Source organism: Sorex fumeus, unplaced genomic scaffold (assembly GCF_029834395.1).
Source record: "Sorex fumeus unplaced genomic scaffold, SorFum_2.1 ptg000054l, whole genome shotgun sequence".
Lineage (NCBI taxonomy): Eukaryota > Metazoa > Chordata > Mammalia > Eulipotyphla > Soricidae > Sorex > Sorex fumeus.
Genome location: NW_026606111.1, coordinates 289,297 through 305,005, shown reverse-complemented (window position 1 = coordinate 305,005; position 15,709 = coordinate 289,297). Strand labels below are relative to the sequence as shown.

At 64.2% G+C, this 15,709-nt stretch overlaps 2 protein-coding genes across 2 annotated transcripts in view; one reads left to right on the top strand and one right to left on the bottom strand.

Annotated features, from left to right (window-relative positions):
• CHD5 (chromodomain helicase DNA binding protein 5) overlaps nucleotides 1-12,480 on the top strand; it is a 39,382-nt gene extending 26,902 nt beyond the window's left edge. Inside the window, exons 21-41 of the mRNA XM_056124971.1 lie at nucleotides 1,446-1,563; nucleotides 2,122-2,246; nucleotides 2,795-3,026; nucleotides 3,109-3,219; nucleotides 3,674-3,846; nucleotides 4,790-4,964; nucleotides 5,326-5,418; nucleotides 5,541-5,629; nucleotides 5,717-5,850; nucleotides 5,973-6,117; nucleotides 6,281-6,440; nucleotides 7,643-7,722; nucleotides 7,840-7,972; nucleotides 9,733-9,822; nucleotides 10,126-10,263; nucleotides 10,433-10,541; nucleotides 11,287-11,419; nucleotides 11,542-11,737; nucleotides 11,993-12,156; nucleotides 12,257-12,368; nucleotides 12,447-12,480. Coding sequence (XP_055980946.1) covers nucleotides 1,446-1,563; nucleotides 2,122-2,246; nucleotides 2,795-3,026; nucleotides 3,109-3,219; nucleotides 3,674-3,846; nucleotides 4,790-4,964; nucleotides 5,326-5,418; nucleotides 5,541-5,629; nucleotides 5,717-5,850; nucleotides 5,973-6,117; nucleotides 6,281-6,440; nucleotides 7,643-7,722; nucleotides 7,840-7,972; nucleotides 9,733-9,822; nucleotides 10,126-10,263; nucleotides 10,433-10,541; nucleotides 11,287-11,419; nucleotides 11,542-11,737; nucleotides 11,993-12,156; nucleotides 12,257-12,368; nucleotides 12,447-12,454 — 2,718 coding nt within the window. The 3' untranslated portion in view covers nucleotides 12,455-12,480. The remainder of the gene's footprint in view (nucleotides 1-1,445; nucleotides 1,564-2,121; nucleotides 2,247-2,794; nucleotides 3,027-3,108; nucleotides 3,220-3,673; nucleotides 3,847-4,789; nucleotides 4,965-5,325; nucleotides 5,419-5,540; nucleotides 5,630-5,716; nucleotides 5,851-5,972; nucleotides 6,118-6,280; nucleotides 6,441-7,642; nucleotides 7,723-7,839; nucleotides 7,973-9,732; nucleotides 9,823-10,125; nucleotides 10,264-10,432; nucleotides 10,542-11,286; nucleotides 11,420-11,541; nucleotides 11,738-11,992; nucleotides 12,157-12,256; nucleotides 12,369-12,446) is intronic.
• ZBTB48 (zinc finger and BTB domain containing 48) overlaps nucleotides 1-15,709 on the bottom strand; it is a 299,924-nt gene that overhangs the window by 261,539 nt on the left and 22,676 nt on the right. The window lies entirely within an intron of this gene.

Sequence of the window (15,709 nt, the reverse complement as noted above, 5' to 3'; positions counted from 1 at the left end):
ACGGCAGAGCCTGGCAAGCTCCCCGTGACGTATTCGATATGCCAGACACAGTAACAACAAAGTCTCCAATGGAGATGTTACTGGGCCCGCTCGAGCAAATCGATGATCAACGGGAGGGCCTTTACTTTACTTTTACTTAAATAACTACCAGGATCCTAAAAAGTAGCATAGCATGCAGGGGAGAGAGTTCAGGTGGCAGAACATGTGCCTTGCCTGTTTGATACCCCTGAGTTTGGTCCTGGCCTTGCATGCACCCCAACTTCCAGCACCCTGGAGATCCCTAGCACTCCCAGGCCAGAGCATGGAGCCACCAGGTCAAATCTTTCAGGGAGTGACCTCAGTTCCCACCACCCCCCCCACACACACACTGCTTGGGTGTGACCCCAGTAGAAAAAAAAACTCAAAAATTAAGAATTGATTTAGGGGCTGGAATGATAGCACAGCGGGTAGGACATTTGCCTTGCACACGGCCAACCTGGGTTCAATTCCCAGCATCCCATATGGTCCCCTGAGCACTGCCAGGAGTAATTCTTGAGTGCATGAGCCAGGGGTAACCCCTGGGCATCACCGGGTGTGATCCAAAAAGGAAAAAAAAAAAGAATCGATTTAAGGGGCTGGAGTGATAGTACAGCGGGAAGGGTGTTTGCCTTGCACTTGGCCAACCCGGGTTCGATTTCCAGCATATCCCGTATGGTCCTCGAGCACCGCTAGGAGTAATTTTTGGGTGCAGAGCCAGGAGTAACTTCTGAGCATCGCTGAGTGTGACCAAAAAATCAAACAAACAAAAACCAAACACTGTCCTCCTGTTGTTCATCGATTTGCTCAAGCGGGCCCAGTAACGTCTTCGTTTTGAGACTTGTTGTTACTGTGCTTGGCATATCGAATACGTCATGGGTAGCTTGGCAGGCTTTGTCGGGTTCTCTGAGAGGGGCAGAGGAATCGAACCCGGCTCGGCCTGGCTGGCTGTGTGCAAGGCAAACACCCTATCACTGTGCTATTGCTCTAGCACCCTGGAGAGCGCCCACAGTTAGTATCGGAAAAGAAAAAAATTGATTTAATGAAACGCCAGCCAGAAGCGCAGCCCTCAAAAGAGCAAGGCTTCCACAGACTTCTGGCAAGGCTGGGCAGGAGATGCCTCGGAGCTGACCTCCAGGCACTCAGGGGTGAAATTAGGGAAGACTGCAAGAAGAGGTGCTGTGTGTGTCCCCCTTAGCAGAAGGGAGGCCTGGTGAGCGCCGTGTGAAGGGGCTGGGGGGCCACGGCTTGCTTGGGGGTGAGGTTGGAGTCTGAACCTTCACCCAGAGACCCTCAGGCAGACCTCATCTGGGGGTTCCCCATGCCCCCTCTCAGAGGGGGCTGTCTTCCCAGCCACCCTAGATGCTCGGCCCAGGGTCCCATGGCGGCCCCTGCCCAGTGGTGACCACACACATGTGTGTCCCCCACAGATGACCAAGATGCTGGACCTCCTGGAGGACTTCCTGGAGTACGAGGGCTACAAGTACGAGCGGATCGATGGTGGCATCACAGGGGGACTCCGGCAGGAGGCCATCGACAGATTCAACGGTACTCGCCTTGCCCTGTGCTCGGAGGTCACCACGTCCGCCTCCCCCAGCTGGCCCCTGGGCACCCAAAGTGGCTGAGGCGGTAGAGCTGGCCCTAGGCCGTAGCTTCGCCTCATTTCAGAGGCTGAGAGGGCTCATGGCATGGAACCCCCCAGCCAGTGAGGCGCTGGGAGCCCCATGGATGACAGACGGGGCGGGAAGCGGGGAGGTGACAGTCTCTGTGACTGAAAGGACTGGACGCTGGGAGAGAATCTGGCCATGTAGATGGGGCATGCTGCCCTGGGTAGATGCGGTTGTTACCCTGTGTAGACGGAGATGCTGCCAGTGCTAAGTTTCACCCAGTGTAGATGGAGCCTGCCACCCAGTGTAGACGAGCCTAGCCCTCGCTCTCTGGGGCGCTTCCTCAGAGAAGGCGAGAGGAAGGGGATGCGGTGGGGACCCATTGTCAGGGCTCATGTGTGCGGCGTGTCTGGGTCCCTGTTTCTGGGCCCCTTCCCTCTGGTGTCCCCGCCACCCGCTCACCCCTCCGCACACCTCAAGGGCGTCTTCTCTTCCCCAGCCCCCGGAGCCCAGCAGTTTTGCTTCCTCCTGTCCACGCGGGCCGGTGGCCTGGGCATCAACCTGGCCACGGCAGACACAGTCATCATCTATGACTCAGACTGGAACCCCCACAACGACATCCAGGTCTGCGTCCCCCTCCGGAGCCAGCCGCCTTGGTGGTTTCCTGGGCTGCTCCTCATCTCCCGCCCCCAGAGTGTCCTGGGGCTCAACTTTACACAGGCCCAGAGGGGGCTGGGGACAGGTCCAAGGCCACACAGCACCCAGGCCCTTCAGCCGGCCACTGTCCTGTCAGCTCTGACCAAAGCCATGGAGGGGAGCAGCACAGGGTCAGGGATGCTATTAAGAGGGGATGAGAACAGACTGGGGGGCACAAGACCGTTGGGGGCTGGAGAGAAGCAGAGAGAGGAAGGACGGGAGGGCTGGTGTCTGTGACAGGGGCTGACCCCTGGCCATCCTGTCCAGTAGACAAACCCGGTCCCCTGCAACCCCCGGCCCAGGTCCGCAGTCCCTCCAAGGTCAGCACAGGGCGCCCTCTGCTTCGGGGACACCTCCACACCCCTCCTGCATGCAGGATACGCCCCACAGAGTGTGCCCTGGAGCACGTGGGCGGCCCCCCTAATCCTCGCCCCCATGTGTCGTGGGTGCTGAGTTGCCACCCACCCCACCCGCAGGCCTTCAGCCGTGCCCACCGCATCGGGCAGAACAAGAAGGTGATGATCTACCGTTTCGTGACGCGGGCCTCGGTGGAGGAGCGCATCACGCAGGTGGCCAAGCGCAAGATGATGCTTACGCACCTGGTGGTGCGGCCCGGCCTCGGCTCCAAGTCGGGCTCCATGACCAAGCAGGAGCTGGACGACATCCTCAAGTTCGGCACGGAGGAGCTCTTCAAGGACGATGTGGAGGGTGTGTGTCCGGGGCACCGGGGCCTGGGGGCTTCCTTCCTCTCAGGCGCAGCCACCAATCCGCGGCCCCTCTGTGCCCACAGGCATGGTGTCTCAGGGCCAGAGGCCTGTCACGCCCATCCCTGATCTCCAGTCCTCCAAAGGGGGAGCCCTGGCCGCCAGCGCCAAGAAAAAGCATGGCAGCACCCCGCCAGGTACGAGCCAGCCTGCCCAGTCTAGCTCAGGTCAGCCCAGCCCTGCCCTGCCCTGCCCAGCCCTGTCCTGACCAGCCACGTCTAGCCCTGCCCAGCACAGCTCAGGTCAGCCCAGCCCTGCCCAGTCCTGTCCGGCACTACCCTGCCCTGCCCAGCCCTGCCCTGCCCAGTGCAGGTCCTCCTGTGTCCTGAGGCCAAGGTGTTTCCGTCACAATTTTAGTGCTCCAATGTAGGCGATTGGCATTACGGTTACACCTGCTGCCCCAACAGCCCCTGACTTCTGGGCCTGAGACTGCCTGGGGACCTGGGAGTGGGGGTCCAGCTGCTCACGTGCACAGTGCTCCTTGGCTGCAGGACTTGAAGGGCTCTGCTTGGGAGATGACCACGACGAACGAGGCTCTGCTGGAGACCTGGGCCCCTCCCGTCCCCTTACTCTGTGCCCTGTCTGCACCAGGTGACAACAAGGATGTGGAGGACAGCAGTGTGATCCACTATGACGACGCGGCCATCTCCAAGCTGCTGGACCGGAATCAGGACGCCACCGATGACACGGAGCTGCAGAACATGAACGAGTACTTGAGCTCCTTCAAGGTGGCGCAGTACGTGGTGCGGGAAGAGGATGGAGTGGTAAGCCCCGCCCCTGCTGCGAGCCTGGACCAGTCCCCTGCCCTCCGCATAGGCCCTGCCCCGTCCCGCCCCCGCCCTCCGCTTAGGCTCCGCCCCACCCTGCCCCGCCCCGCCGCCACCAGCCTTTACAGAGGCCCCGCCCACCGCATTCACCCTGCCTGCCCAGGCCCCGCCCTCTGCATAGGACCCGCCTACCACATAAGCCCTTCGCTGCCCCGCCCCCGCCCTCTGCTTAACCACTGGCCCCGCCCCACCCAGGCTTCGCCCTCCGCATAGGCCCCGCCCCCTCCCATTCCTCACCCTTCGCATAGGCACTGCCCTCCGCATAGGCCCCGCCCTGCCCTGCCCCCGCCCTCCGCATAGGCCCTGCCCCGCCCCCAGCCTTTAGAGGCCCCGCCTGCCGCATTGACCCTGCCCGCCCAGGCCCCGCCCTCTGCCTAACCACTGGCCCCGCCCCATCCTGCCCCCTCCCTCCACATAGGTCCTGCTTAGCCACTAGCCCCGCCCACAGCGTAGGCCCCCGCCCCTGCCTCTGTCCCCCCCCAATCACCGTCCTCGGCATAGGCCCCGCCCCTTTAGTGCATAACACCCCCCCTCACGCCCCGCCCACTTCAAGCTGCCCTCTGCTCCTTTTCTCCACCGCAGACTGATTCCCCTTTTCCCAAAGACCAGCTCCTGGCTGCCCCTTCCACTTCGTCCCTCTCTCCCAGCAGTCATGCTGCACGCAGACGTTGGTGTTACTGACCCTCCACTCCTGGGTGTCCGCGCCGCGGTGGGCTGGCTCTCCACTGTGGCCGGTCAGGACTGGGGGTGCAGAGCGGGCGAGGGCCTGGGCGAGCGAGGGACTGAAGAATGAGTGATGCCCCACGGCAGGCAAGGGACGGGGCGCAGAGGCCACTGCTCAGGGACGCGCCCTCACTCGTCCCGCTGCCCGTGGCCGCAGGAGGAGGTGGAGCGCGAGATCATCAAGCAGGAGGAGAACGTGGACCCCGACTACTGGGAGAAGCTGCTGCGGCACCACTACGAGCAGCAGCAGGAGGACCTGGCGCGCAACCTGGGCAAGGGCAAGCGCATCCGCAAGCAGGTCAACTACAACGACGCGACGCAGGAGGACCAGGGTGCGCGCGCCCGGCGGCGGCGGCGGCTGCGGCTGCAACCTGGGGCAGGCAGGACCCTGGCGGGCCAGAGAGGGCGGCGGGCGGCGGGAGGGAGGCGGGCGCGGGGCTCCGGGGCTGGGGGGTGCGGGGCTCCAGGGCGGTGGGTGGGGCGTGGACTCCAGGGCAGCAGACTCGAGGCTCCAGGGCGGTGGGGCTTGGGACTCCTCTGGGCGGCAGGGCGCAGGGCCCCAGGGTGGCAGGGCGCGGGGCTCTGGGGCGGTGGGCACGGGGTTCCAGGGCTTCAGGGCGCCGGGCTTCTGGGCAGTGGGCGCGGGTCCCCACCTGCCGCGCTGCTCACGGCTGGCCCCTCTGCCGCCCCCAGAGTGGCAGGACGAGCTCTCGGACAACCAGTCTGAGTACTCCATTGGCTCCGAGGACGAGGATGAGGACTTTGAGGAGAGGCCGGAAGGGCAGAGTGAGTGGACACGGGGCTAGCCTGCGGTACCCCAGGGGCGGGCTCATCAATAAGGTTATCCGGGGCGTGGTGGCGGCTGCTCGGACCCAACGGAGTGAGGCCAGTGTCTGGGCTTTCCGCAGGTGGACGGCGCCAGTCCCGACGGCAGCTGAAGAGTGACCGGGACAAGCCACTGCCGCCTCTCCTTGCTCGTGTCGGCGGCAACATCGAGGTGTGGCCCCTCCCCAGACTCTCCTGTCGCCTCTGGCCTGTGTCACTGGCCCATGCTGCCTGCTGACCGCCCTGTCCCCCCGCACAGGTGTTGGGCTTCAATGCCCGGCAGCGCAAAGCCTTCCTGAACGCCATCATGCGCTGGGGTATGCCCCCCCAGGACGCCTTCAACTCCCACTGGCTGGTTAGGGACCTGCGAGGCAAGAGCGAGAAGGAGTTCAGGTAAAGGGGCCGCCCCCGCGGGAGCCCCCCCAGACCCAGCGGGGAGGTTAGTGTGTGTGTGTGTGTGTGTGTGTGTGGCCGCACCCTGAGCTGTGCCGTGTCCCCTCCCCCCCCCGCCCCAGGGCCTACGTGTCCCTGTTCATGCGGCACCTGTGCGAGCCAGGTGCCGACGGTGCCGAGTCCTTCGCCGACGGTGTGCCCCGCGAGGGCCTGTCCCGGCAGCACGTGCTCACGCGGATCGGCGTCATGTCCCTCGTCAGGAAGAAGGTGGGTGAGTGAGGCCCTCGCGGGCAGAGCTCCGGGGCCCAGCCAGGAGCCGAGGGTGTCTCTGCGCAGGGGTTCGGGCCGGGGCGGGGGGACAGCAAGGAGCTGCGGTCTTGGTGGACCCCGCTATGGACATCTGTTCCCCCCCTGCGCCCTCCTTCCTCAGGTCCAGGAGTTTGAGCACGTGAACGGGAAGTACAGCACCCCGGATCTGATCCCCGAAGGGCCCCAGGGCAAGAAGCCAAGCGAGGCCGTCTCCTCCGACCCCAACACCCCCGTGCCCGCCAGCCCTGCCTACCTCGCGCCCGGCCCGCTGGGTCTGCCAGGTCTGATGTCGGTGATGGGGAGGGCGGCCCAGGCCCAGTGTCCTCTCGGAGGCAGTTTCAGGAAGCTCCACACTCCTGGCTCCCACCCTCCCCCTAACCCTTGCTCAGGCTTCCGGCACGTGTCTTAGGGAGGGGTCCACATCACCCCTAACTCCAGGGCATTTCACCGCACCCCTCAGAGTCCCATGTGCGCTGGCCAATCCCCGGCCCCTGCCGAGCTGTGTCTGTCTGGGTTCACCTTCTGGGACCTTCAGGCCTGTGCCACCGTGCCAGGGGCTGGGGGCTGGTTCTGACTGTCCACTGCAGGGTCATTTAACTTTTGGGGAGACGCTGGGCTGCTCCCGGGTGTGCTGCAGAGACGCTGGAGGAATGGCACCAGATTCGGGGCCCCGTGCTCCCTGGCAGCCCTCCAGCCCCTGACGGCACATCCCCACCTGGCACCAGCTCTCAGGGTCTCACCTCAGCCCCCGGGCTGGGCCTGTTTGTGTGTTTCAGTGTGTGGGTGTGTGTATGTATGGATGTATGTGCAATGGGTGTGCCTGTCTCAAGGTGTGGGTGTGTTTAGTCTGTGCATGCGCATGTATGTAGGTGTGTGTCTGTGTGCCTATGTTTATGCACACATTGGTCTGTATATGTACACGTGTGTGTATATGTGCATGTGTGCGTGTGCATGCTGTGCCTCTCTGGAGCTGGAGTGTGGCCCCTCCCACAGCTCATAGGGGCCTCCTCCAGCGCCCCTGGTGCCAACCCCACCACCTGCTTTCCCCAGTATTTTTGGGGTTCTGTGTCGGCTCTTACGGGCCGCCAGACTCGGGAGGGTCTCCTGGTCTCAGCAGAGTGTGCTTGTACATGTGTCTGTGTGTCTCCAGCCCCTTCTCGGGACCCCCACGTGCCATGGTCAGCCTCCCCCCCCTCCGAGACAGGAGGTCCTGAGGCCCAGTGCCTGGAGGACATTGCCCAGCCCAGAGTCTCCCCTGGGGTGCCCTGGCTCTGTGGGACCCTGGGGTCATGCCCAGGTCTTTTGAGGGACCACACAGGGCCCCTCATCCCCTTGCTTCTGGGGGGCCCTCGCTTGGCTCCTGGGCTCTTCGCTGGGGGAGTCCAATCTTTCCCCTGCGGTGCCGGCTCTGCACTCAGCCCTTCTTTCTCCTCCTCCCTCCTGAGCTCCCCTGTCTCACCGTGCCTCTCCCTCGGTCTTTCAGACAAAATGGAGGCCCCGCTGGGCTACCTGGACGAGAGGGAGCTGGGGGTGCAGAGGCCGAGGAAGCCTCCGGAAGCCCAGGTCTGTGGGATGCGGGTGCGGGCGCGGCCGGGCAGCCCAGCTTCCTGGCTCAGGCTTTGGGAGGAAGCCGGGAGGGGCCCGTGCGCTGCCCCCACAGCTGCGATGTCTCTCCCCCAGGCCCTGCCGACCTCACTGGACAGGGCGGAGACTGAAGACAAGCACGAGCGCCCCGAGGGGAAGGACCCGGCTCGAGAGGGGCACCCAGAAGAGCTGGAGAAGGCCCCGCCCTCCCCAGAGCCGCTGCCCAAAGGTGCCGCTTCCCCGTCGAGAGCGGGCAGCCCCTTCCCTTTCTGGTTGGGCACCGTGGGCACTGCAGTGGCCAGCGCCCGTGTGGGATGTGGCAGGGCATCTCTGTGTGTGCATGGCGTGTTTCTCAGCGTGGGCCTGGTTTCCGGCCTCTCCCTCCCCAGCCATGGAGAGTTTGAATGAGTCCACACTCTCATCACTTTCTTTGGTTTCGGGCTCACCTGACAGTGCTCAGGGCTTCCTCCTGGCTCTACTCTCAAGGGTCACTTCTGGCAGGCTCAGGGGACCGTAGGGGGTGTCGGGGATGGAACCAGGTGGGCCGTGGGCAGGGCTCGCGCATTCCGTGTTGTGCTGGGTTCCAGCCCAGAGGTGTCCTGACTTGTCGGAAGTGTTTTCTATGCCCTGGGCCCGCTTTGTGTCCCTGCTGGAGAGATGCCTTTGCAGATCTCGGTGTTGTGTCGCTCTGGAGGGGTCAGATTTCTTGCTGTCTGCTGGCGGGGGCTGCTCCCGCAGCAAGTTGATCAACTGGGCAGGGCAGCACACAGGGGCCTTTAGGACATGTCCGGGTGTCACCGGTTTACCCATGATGTTACTCTGTGCCAGGTAGTTCTGGGGCCGAAATGCCAGGTCTTGAGCACCCCGTAACCCTGCCCTGTCTCCTGGGGGCCTGTATACAAGTTCTTCTTTTTTTTTTTTTCTGTTTGGGGTCACACCTGTCAATGCACAGGGGTTACTCCTGGCTCTGCACTCAGGAATCACTCCCGGCGGTACTCGGGGAACCATATGGGATGCTGGGAATCGAACCTGGTTCGGCTGTGTGCAAGGCAAACGCGCTACCCGCTGTGCTATTGCTCCAACCCCTGTATTCGAGTTCTTTATACTTGCGTGTTCCTTGGCTGTGAGCTTTCCCTGCCCGCCCTGCCACCTTTATTTTGGCCACACCCGGCAGTGGCTTCGAGATCAGGAATTGCTCCTGGTGGCCCTGGGGTACCATATGGAATACCATTGGTCAAACCTGAACTGGCAGTGTGCCAAGCAAGGCAAGCGCCCTGTCCACTGTACTATCTCTTGGGCCCTTCCTTAACTTGGGAGGCCACACCCCGCGGTGCTCAGGGCCTATTCCTGGCTCTGTGCTTCAGGGTTCATCCCGGTGATGCTCGGGGGACCATAATGGGCTTCTTGGGCCCACACAGGGCCAGGGTGGAGCTGGGAAACTGCTTTGCCATGGGCCGCACCCATGCCTGGCCTCTGCGCCCCAGACAGGCGGGCTCTGTGCTGTGCCCCACGGAGCGGCTGAGCGCAGCTCTGACTCCGCTTCTCAGCTCCTCAGCGCCTGCAACCTCCGTCACCCTCTGACAAGGCCCTGAGCCTCCCGTCCTCTCTGGAGTCTGCTGACCCCCACCCAGGGCCCTGGGGGACTCCCTGTGCCCTTCCCATCCCTCCCCTTCAGCACCTAAGCCCCCTTTCTGCATCTGAGCACCTGCAGGCTAGAGGTCCCTCCCGTCTCTGGGGTTCCCAGGGGCCGAGATCCCTTCGCCCCCCCACCCCCCCACCCAGGATCGCTGCTGACCATTCTGGGGGCGTGGGAGCAGAGAGATGTGGGAGGGCTGCCCCCTGCCCACCTCTCCTGGAGTCTGCTGCTCCCTCCCCAGTCCCCCCAGGGAGCACTCCGTGGTGGTGACTGGTGATGGAATGACTGCTGGGGGTCGCGTGCAGCTGAAACTGAGGCCCCCCGTGCCACCTCGGGACCTTCGTGTCTTGCAGAGGAGGCGCTTCCTGAGAAGGAGAGAATCCTGGACAAGCTGGAGCTCAGCCTCCTGCACAGCAGGGGTGACGGCGGCGACTTCAGGCCAGGTCTGGTTTCCGGTGCCCTGGGTCTCGGTGTCCTGGAGGGCCCTGGGGGGCGGGGACTCCTGCAGCCTCCTGGCCCTGGTGGGGGCTGATGCAGTAGGTACCAGCCCACCAGCCCCTGCCTGGAGCCTGCCCCCCCTTCTTGGGATGGCGCGGGGGCTGTGTGGTGGACCCGTCCCACTCCCTCCTGGGGATGAAGCCCCCAAACTGGGAGGCGGGTCCCCCACTGGCCCTGGATCCCCAGCACTGGCCTAGGATGTGCCCATCAGTGCCGTTGAGTGGTAAGTGGGGTCTTCCTTTCCGCAGAGGACTCCAGAGTGGGTGAGAAGGAGCCCCTGGAGGTCCAGCAGAACGGTGACAAGGAGGAGGAGGACGAGGGGAGGAAGGAGGAGCGGCTCGGGAAGTTCAAGTTCATGTTCAACATCGCAGACGGGGGCTTCACAGGTGCGGGGGCGGGAGGCCCGGGCGTCCTGCTGAGGGTCCTGGCACCTGCCCGCGTCACACACGTGAGGGTACAGGCTGAAGGTGGCTCCACCGGGTGTGGGGGCCAGTGGGCCCCCCTCGGTGGGAGGTCAGGGGCGCCTCTCAGCCTGCTCCCCGCTGGGTTCCCTAGAGCTGCACACGCTGTGGCAGAATGAGGAGCGTGCTGCCGTGTCCTCGGGGAAGATCTACGACATCTGGCACCGACGCCACGACTACTGGCTCCTGGCGGGCATCGTGACGTATCCTAGCTGTGTCCTGGGGCTGGGCAGCACTGGGGACCTTCCCTGGGCCCGGTAGCAGTGACAGTGATGGGGACACTCAGAGTGGGGATGGTGGGGATGAGGGTGATGTGATACGGTAACGGTGCTGGGGATGGTGATGATGGGGATGGTGGAGATGAGGGTGACGTGATACGGTGATGGTGCCGGGGATGGTGGGGAGGACATACCGGGGACGATGACGGTGGAGATGGTGGGATGAGGACTGGGGTGATGATGGTGGGACAGGGATGCTGGGCACAGTGGCGGTCATAGTGATGGTGACATGGTGAAGTGGTGCTAGTGATGGCAGTGGTGATGGAGATGGACCCTCTGGACATCTGTGAGGGTGCAGGGTCTGTGTCCTGTGGAACTGTGCTTAGTCTTGCCAGGCGTGTCCCCTAGATGCCCCAGAAAAACCACCAGTCCCTGGAGTGGGACCCCTGAACCCGTTTAAACCCTTCTTCATGTCACTGCAATGGCAAAGGCCCCAATTTCCAAATAAGAGCAGAGGCAGGGTGGGGGGGCGGGAAGTTTAGCCTGGCCCTATACCAGCACAGGCAGGAGTCGGGGTGGTTCAACCCAGAAAACCTCAGTGCCACGCCGTGGCCCCTGTGTGTGGCCGTCAGGTCAGTGCCAGCAGGGGCACAACCAGGACACCGTGTCCAGGCTGGTCCCTCGCCCCCTGCCCCCACCCTCTGGTCATGTTCGCCTTAACAGAGTCTAGGCACGGTTATGCGCGCTGGCAGGACATCCAGAACGACCCGCGCTACACGATCCTCAACGAGCCCTTCAAGTCCGAGGTCCACAAGGGCAACTATCTGGAGATGAAGAACAAGTTCCTGGCCCGCAGGTTCAAGGTCCGCAGTGGTGGGCAGGAGCGGGGGGTGCCAAGCTGACGCCAGGGGGCCTGTCCGCTGGGTCCCCGCCTGGGTGGCTGGCGGGGGGTCAGGCCAGGCTCAGCACCCCATCCCCTCTGCAGCTGCTGGAGCAGGCCTTGGTCATCGAGGAGCAGCTGCGCAGGGCCGCGTACCTCAACATGACCCAGGACCCCAACCACCCCGCCATGGCCCTCAACGCCCGCCTGGCCGAGGTGGAGTGTCTGGCCGAGAGCCACCAGCACCTGTCCAAGGAGTCACTCGCGGGGAACAAGCCGGCCAACGCCGTCCTGCACAAAGGTGCGAGTGGCAGGGAACCGCAGCCAGCTCTGAGTGTGCATTCATGGGAACTGTTTTTTTCCGGGAAGCTTCCAGGCTGGTGGTGGGGTACAGTGGGGGGAGTTAGGCCACCCCCAGCTTGCCGGGATCCCCCAGGCTGCAGACCCCGAGTGTCTGCTGCAGTGCAGGTGGGCCGAAGACACTGCCCAAGGGTCCCCCTCTGCTCCTGGGATGCCGGACCCCGGCGCTTTCCCCAGCCGCCCGCTCTCCCCGCAGTCCTGAACCAGCTGGAGGAGCTGCTCAGCGACATGAAGGCCGACGTGACGCGCCTGCCCTCTATGCTGTCGCGCATCCCCCCGGTGGCCGCCCGCCTGCAGATGTCGGAGCGCAGCATCCTTAGCCGCCTGACCAACCGGGCCGGCGACCCCACCATCCAGCAGGTCGGGGGACTTCCGGGCTCCCATGCGTCGCTGGGGGCGGCAGCTTGGGGGAGGGAGGAGGTGGCCAGATGTGACCGTTAAACCGGGTCCTTGCCTCCAGGGCGCTTTCGGCTCCTCCCAGATGTACAACAACTTTGGGCCCAACTTCCGGGGCCCCGGACCGGGAGGGATCGTCAACTACAGCCAGATGCCCCTGGGCCCCTATGTGACTGGTAGGTGGCCGCCTGCTCCCGGGCAGCGCACCCAGGAGCCCGCGGGGCCCCGGTGAGCCGAGCTTCTCTCTCCTGCAGATACCTAGCCGTCCCTGGACAGCCCTCTGCCGCGGTGCTCGTGGTCAGCCCAGGTGAGTCCTACAGATGACCCTCCAGCTCATCGGTCCCCTGCAGGGTCAGGGCCCCGAGCCCCAAGCCTCAGGGGCCTAGCATCGAGGGTCTGACCCAGCGCCCTGCAGTTCACTTTCTGGCTTCATTTGGGGCCAGTGTGTCTGCCCGGCCTTCTAGATTCTTCCTGGTGTGTATGTGTCCAGGAGGCAGCTCCCCAGCTTTGAACCCATACCTGCAGTTCTGACTCAAGCCCATCACCCACTCGCACCCTACGACGCCACCTCCAGTCTTGCCTGTGGTCCCCCAAGGGTGGCTGAGCATTCGAGGGGCTCACTGCATAATGGAGCTTGTCTTAAGGGGCCCACAGTCCCCCTCGGCCCTGGGCTGTCTCCTGCTGCACCCCTGTGTGTCATGAAGGAAATGCCACCTTGGGGCATGTGGGCCCAGATGGGGGGGCCCGGCCTCCCGCACAGCGAGCCTCTCCTCTTCCCTGTGGTGGCAGGGCTCTCATCCTGGGGGCTGGAAGGTTTCGGGGCCCCTGCCCCCACGGAAACCTGACCCCCATCTCCCCTCCCTCATCACCTGCCCCTCGCAGCGCCACCTGCCGGCCACCTGCCTTGATTCTGCGGGAGAGAAAAGTTGCTGCCTTGGGACGGGAAGGACAGTCCGTCGGGGGAAGGACGCGGTGCAGCCCAGCCAGGCCTGAGTGCTGATGTGCCACCAACGTCCTACCCGGGCAGCCGCCAGCCTGGCGACCTCAGCGGGTGCCCCCCTGGCCACCTTCTCCAGAGCAGCTCCAGACGGGGTCTGGGTTATCTGTCCGACCTTTGCACTCTATTGAACACTTGCACACGTTCCTCTCCGTGGCCCTTAGTCACGCCCCGAGGGCCCGGCCAGTAGCGCCTCCAGCCGTGGCCCCTTGGACTTTGCTCAGCTGGGGACCCCCGCCCACAGGTCCCTGCTCCTGTCAGCAGGGTCCGAGGGGCAGCCCCGTCCTGCCGACGCCCAGCTCGTGTCCTGACCCCGCAGGCCCTGGGCTCTGCCATGCCCATGGGGGACAGACCCAGTCCGGGCTCGGGGTGGGGTGGGGTGGGGTGTGGCACTTGAGGTGAGTGCTGAGGGACAGACCCAGTCCCCGTGGCACAGTGTGACCCGATGTCCAGTGCATTCTGGGTCCCAGACCACCCAGTACCCCACCCTGGAGCAGCTTGGACTTCGGCAGATCCCCCCCCTTGCCCCCTCCCCGGGAAGAGTGGCCAGAGGCTCCTGGCCTGCTGGGACTCTGCAGCCCAGCCCCTCCTGTGTCCCTGTGTTCTGCCTGAGGGGGCCCGGGCTGGTGTGTGTGGGGGTGCCCTGAGGTTTTGGACCCTGATCTCCTGGCACGGTCCACATCGAGTGTCCCCATGTCTCACGGGGACTCTGGGCAGTCGGTAGCCTTCATGGAGCCCCTGGAAACCTCGCCTGTAATTGCTCTCAGCGCCCCTGGTGGGCTGGACCCCCTCCAAAGGCACTTTCCATCTTCGTGTCCCCCAAACGAGCTCCAAGGCCTGTCAGCTCTGGCATGGCTCCTGGATGGAGCTGCCTTGATGCAGCTGCTGACCCCTCGTGGGGTCCAGTTAAGTGCCACTGGGAGTGTGAAGGCCACTGCGCCTGCACCCCAGGACCCACGGCGTGTTCCACTCAACACGGAGCAGAGGGTGTGGTGGGCGGGTCCGGTCCATGGCCACGCCCAGCGCTCGTGACCACGCCCCAGGCCTATGGCCACGCCCCTGACCGGGGGTTCTTCCTGGTTGGTCCATGGCTTCCCGGGTCCCGCCCCCTGCCGGGCTCGCCCCGCCCCTCTGCCCCGCCCCCCGCAGTGGGCCGGGAGGGCGAGGCCCGTGCAGGGGGTGGTGGGGGGCGGGGGTCTCTAGACGGTTCGGAAAGGGAAGGATCTTGGCGCGTTTTCTTCTTGGTTCTCCTTGGTTGTTATCCCCGCCGGGGCTGGGGGGGCGGTCGCCAGCGTGGGCGTTTTTTCTGGCTGGCTTTGTTTTCCGCGGCGGGTGGTGCGAGGGTCCTCGAGCAAGCGGACCCCCGGTAGCGGCCGCGTTTTCTTTCCAGCCACCTTATCATTTCAGCCAGTGTGGACAGGGGTGCCCGAGGCCCTGTGACCCCTGCCCCGTTGGTACTCCTGGAGCTGCAGGTTGCGGTGTGCCGGCCCACCCACAGTCATTGGCATTGTTGTGTTTGGGGATTTTTTCTTAGTTTTCAGGTTTTTTTTAAAACAAAGTATTTTTTTAGGTGCGATGACCCGGGAAGGGCGCTTTGGGGATATGTGTGTGTGCGTGTCCTGACCCCCCCCTGGCACGGGCGCCTCGAGCCCACGCCTGGAAAAGGGGGTCCCCCGGGTGCGCGCGGGGGGGCTGGCGCTGCAGGAGAGGCGGGCGGCTGGGCCCGCGGCCACTCGGCCCTGACTTTGTACTCTGCGTGTGCGTCTTGGTTTTCTGTGTTTTAATAAACCCTTTGGGAAAGTCTGACGAGCGTGTGCCTGATTCTCAGGGCCTGGCGCCTGCCCGGGGACGTCTGTGGAGAGCCCCTGGGGTGCCCCCAAAAGGGTGTGGGGCAGAGCCGTCCCTCCACCCACACCCCTGCCCCACACGTGTTGCTGGGGCCCGGGTGTCCATCCAGCCCACGCACACACGCATGCACACTGCCCCCTCACAAAAAAGTGAGTACTGTGTCCCGATGTGTGATGCATATGTGTATGTGTACTGTGGCATGTGTGAAGGGAGCACACACATGGGCCTTCATTTCTGAATCACGGGTGCAGAACTTCTTGCCCCTCACCCGCTTCCTCCAGGGCCCATTCCTCCCGGCCCACCTTTGGGCTCAGGCCCTGGAAGACCCCTCCCCCAGAGCTCTTATACCCGACAAAGGAGGGAAACAGGAAGCCGCAGCCCCCATGGGTCTTGGGTTTTATTTTCATTCCGTGAATACAGAGGCTGAGTCTGGTGGGGTCGCTGGGGGCCTGGCCTCTGCCGGGGAGGGAGAAACGCCTATTTACATGGGGTCGGGGGAAGGCGGCCGTTCCGGACATCTTCCTCGGACAGCGATAGCTGGATGGTGGGCTGGGGGCAGGGCAGGCAGACAGATCCCCAGGGCTACTCTGCAGTTCTGGGCACCCCCCACCATCCCCAGTGACCAGGGGCAGTCCCGAAGTCCAAGGCCCCTCATCTCCCCTGCTCACGGCC